The sequence below is a fragment of the Berghia stephanieae genome, chromosome 3 (assembly GCF_034508935.2).
Source record: "Berghia stephanieae isolate SIO BIC M18660-M18661 chromosome 3, UCSD_Bste_1.3, whole genome shotgun sequence".
Lineage (NCBI taxonomy): Eukaryota > Metazoa > Mollusca > Gastropoda > Nudibranchia > Aeolidiidae > Berghia > Berghia stephanieae.
This window is the reverse complement of record NC_088362.1, coordinates 21287661-21291424: the sequence shown is the minus strand read 5'-3', so window position 1 is coordinate 21291424 and position 3764 is coordinate 21287661. Positions and strand designations below refer to the sequence as shown.

The window sequence follows — 3764 nt, the reverse complement described above, 5'->3', positions numbered from 1 at the left end:
TAGAACGTTTAACCCCCCCACCATTTTCTTCCTTTTTACTGGCGCTGATATGACCTTGTTGCCATCGCTGTAAAACCATTAAAAACAAACAAACATCATTGTTATTTCTTTTTTCTTTCTTTAAAAAAAAAAAAAAAAAAACTTAAGCTCTGTAGTGACCTAGAAGTGTGGGTTGGGGTCTTTTGATCTCACATGATACGTTGAGTGGTCACCCTTGTTGTGTCTCCTTGCCCCTATCTTTTGTTTTCCTTTTCCAGGTTGCTAATCTCTTTTTGAGTACCTACATTTTTTAAACTGGCACTAAAATGGCCTTAACTCACTCAATCCTAGAGATTTTTGCTACTTTTCAAAATTGGAAAACTGGGTGGGGTTCCTGACCTCCCATAGTGGGCAGGGGGGAACATACTGTGTCTTCTATCCCCTTCTATCTGTTTTCCAACATGCTTTCTGTCTTTGTCTTGGAATGAGATTACTTGGTCTTGTCCTGGCCCTGGCTGGGAGGGAAACAGTCAAATGCATAGTTATTGTTTTGGGAGATGATATTTTTTTCCTTGTAAATCATCTCTCCGCTATGTATTATTATATTTGTTATTTTAAATGTATAATGTAAGCATTTGAGTGTGTTCCTCTTTGTTGGATTTTTGCTTGTGTCTGGATGAGACTTATAGGTGATCTCAAACTAAATACATTGGTGGTATTCTCTTGGAATCTACATCTGATCCCTATTTGTTCCCAGTTCACCTTTGTCTTACTTTCTCTTGGCTGCTTTAATTGTAGTTCTAGAACTTTTTACTATCCCATTTCAACCTTTTTACTGGCGCTGATATAACCTAAGTGTGTTGCAAGCGCCGTAAAACCCTTAAAAACAAAAACAAAAAACAAAATTGGAAAAAAAAATGTATTAAAAATGAGCATGTACATAGATAGTTTTATTCAAGTGTCATTAACATGTAAAAACTAAAAACCTTAGACATTAGCTTTGACACTACGCCCATAATTTGTCTCAGAAAAATGTAATAAATAGGCATAGGGTAAAAGTAACCCGAGTAAACTACGGATGTGGATGTAGTCGGTATGTTTTAGGGATGAGTGACAATGTGTCGCGAGCAGTAGTAGTAAGCTCATTAAATAAAATTTAAGCGAATCCCATCCCTCGGGTTACAATCTAAAGGACACATTTGCTAAAAGAAGAAACAAAAATTAACGATCCCAAAAAAAATGTTATCCAGAGATGGAGGACAAGGGTAATTTTGTCCCCATCTGCACATGCAAATTTGCACATGTATTGAGACCGACGTGCACATATTTGCAGGTCTGATAACGAACCGAACGTAATAGCCTTCAACAGTCATGACGTCATTTCCCTAGTAATGACGCATGGTAACTTAGTAACAGGCTCTAAACTATCGGAACAATGGCGGGCGCCCTTATGAAATATTTCTCCGACGAGCATAAAAGTGTATCCAAATGAGAAAAACATTATAAATATGATCATGATTTGACTTTTATTACATTCTGATCACATGACATGAAAAGTTCTAGCCAGCATGAAGAATAAAGAGTACAAATTTTCTTTGTTTAGAACCACACTACCCGCCGTTGCTGGGCGACGTGACATCAGACTATTGAATCCAATTATGGGCGTGATTTAACATTGTTGTAATGGACATTTTGAATGCTTTGAGAATATTTCCATTACAACAAGGAGCCCATAACACTTTGGGTTATCAGAACTTCAAATAGGCACACGTTGATTGAAACCTTCATGACGCACTACAATGTATCAAGAAAGTAGCATACATTTTTCTATTCAATCCTTTTTTTAAATTTTGAATATGTATCATGGACCGAAAAGTTAGGTTTATATGAGAAAAAAAAGTCCAGACTCAATCGAAAAGTGGTGCCGTGCACACGATATGTATTAATTGGAAGCGAATTGTAGCAACATTGAAAGAAGGATAAATATTAACGACTCCAGAATCGTCGCCGAGAGTTTAGGAGAACCTGTTGAAATAAAATATAAAAATAGTTATCTTACTAATTTAAAGCAGTATACACACACACACACACACTGACACACACACACACACACACACACACACAAATATATATATATATATATATATATATATATATATATATATATATATGTTTGTGAGATATTGATGAGTATGAATCCCATGAAGTGCTCGACCGGTATAAGAGCGCGAATCACGTATATGTTTTCACCTCTTATCTTTCCGTAAAAAACGTTTCTGTTTGAGTTTCCTAAGGACGTAATTGAATGGCCAAAATGTTTCCTGCGAATCCTGAATTCTTTGGTGTGTGTGTGTGTGTCTGTTTCTATGCGTGTGCATATATTTGTGAGCTGTGTATCTCCCATAGCGGGCAGGGAGGTACATACTGTGTCTTCTATCCCCTTTTTTCTATTTTCCAACATGCTTTCTGTCTTTGTCTTGGAATGAGATTACTTGGCCCTGTTCGGAGTCCTGGCTGGGAGGGAAACAGTCGAATGCATAGTTATTGTTTTGGGAGATGATATTTTTTTCCTTGTAATTCATCTCTCTGTTATGTATCATTATATTTATTTTTAATGTATAATGTAAGCATTTGAGTGTATTCCTCTTTGTTGGATTTTGTGCTTGCGGATGAGACTTATAGGTGATCTCAAACTAAGTACATTGGTGGTATGCTCTTGGAATCTACATCTGATCCCTATTTGTTCTTAGTTCCCCTTTTGTCTTACTTTTTCTTGGGTGCTTTAATTGTAATTCCAGAACTTTTTACTATCCCATTTTCTTCCTTTTTACTGGCGCTGATATAACCTAAATGTGTTGCAAGCGCCGTAAAACCCTTAAAAACAAATTTAAAAAAATGAGCTGTGTATGGGTGGAGGAGGGAATTATAGTTGTGTGGGGTTATTGAGGTATTTAATGGATTGTTGATAGCAACAGTTTTTCTCTGTGTGGGCATGTGTTAAATATTTCTTTTTTTTCTGTTCAGTGTAGCTTGTGCGTCAATGACTATGTGGAATTTCTCCGCCAGACATGGGTTGCAATTGTTTTAGCGAGTAGCTCTTTTGTTTTGGGACGATGTCCCATGTGATGTTGTGTCTTGTGTTGGTGTCTTTTAATGTCCAGACGTGCTCGTTTTGTGTTGTAGATGTTCTTTTTTTCGTACCGGGTTTTGAAGTTTCCCTCTGTGAGGGGTGTAAATAAGCTATCTGTTATGTGCTGATAGTTATATTTTTTGTTTGAACATATCTTGTAAAGATTTGAGTTTATTCCTCGTACTGGGATCCTGTGTCTGGATAAGACATTAGGATGATCTCAAACTAACTACAAAGATGATATGCTCTTGGAATCTACACCTGTTCCCTATTTGAATCAATTCCCCTTTGTCTTTTACTGGCGCTGACATGCCCTAAATGCGTTGCAAGCGCCGTTAAATCCTGAAAGCCACAAAGACACCATCTCAACACACATTAGTGACCTACCGTCTCAAAACGGTATCATTTCGGGATGGACCTGATCATTAACATTGAATTGTTAGCTTAATAATACAATTGTACATAGAATACATTGAAACATATTATAGAACTGCGAGTTTTGTATCTTAAACTTCAAAACATTTAGATTTCCTCATTCTTATCATTAGTTTTGTGTCTTATACTTCAAAACATTTAGATTTCTTCATTCTTATCATTTTGACGTTTCTAAAACTCAATTTTATTTGTCTGTTTCATCCCGACACAGAGTTGGGTC

The 3764-nt window shown here is 36.5% G+C and overlaps 1 protein-coding gene across 1 annotated transcript in view; it reads right to left on the bottom strand.

Annotated features, from left to right (window-relative positions):
• Positions 1 to 901: 901 nt before the first annotated feature.
• LOC144967328 (uncharacterized) overlaps positions 902 to 3764 on the bottom strand; it is a 12938-nt gene continuing 10075 nt past the window's right edge. The window contains exon 10 of the mRNA XM_078904417.1: positions 902 to 2004. Coding sequence (XP_078760543.1) covers positions 1922 to 2004 — 83 coding nt within the window. The 3' untranslated portion in view covers positions 902 to 1921. The remainder of the gene's footprint in view (positions 2005 to 3764) is intronic.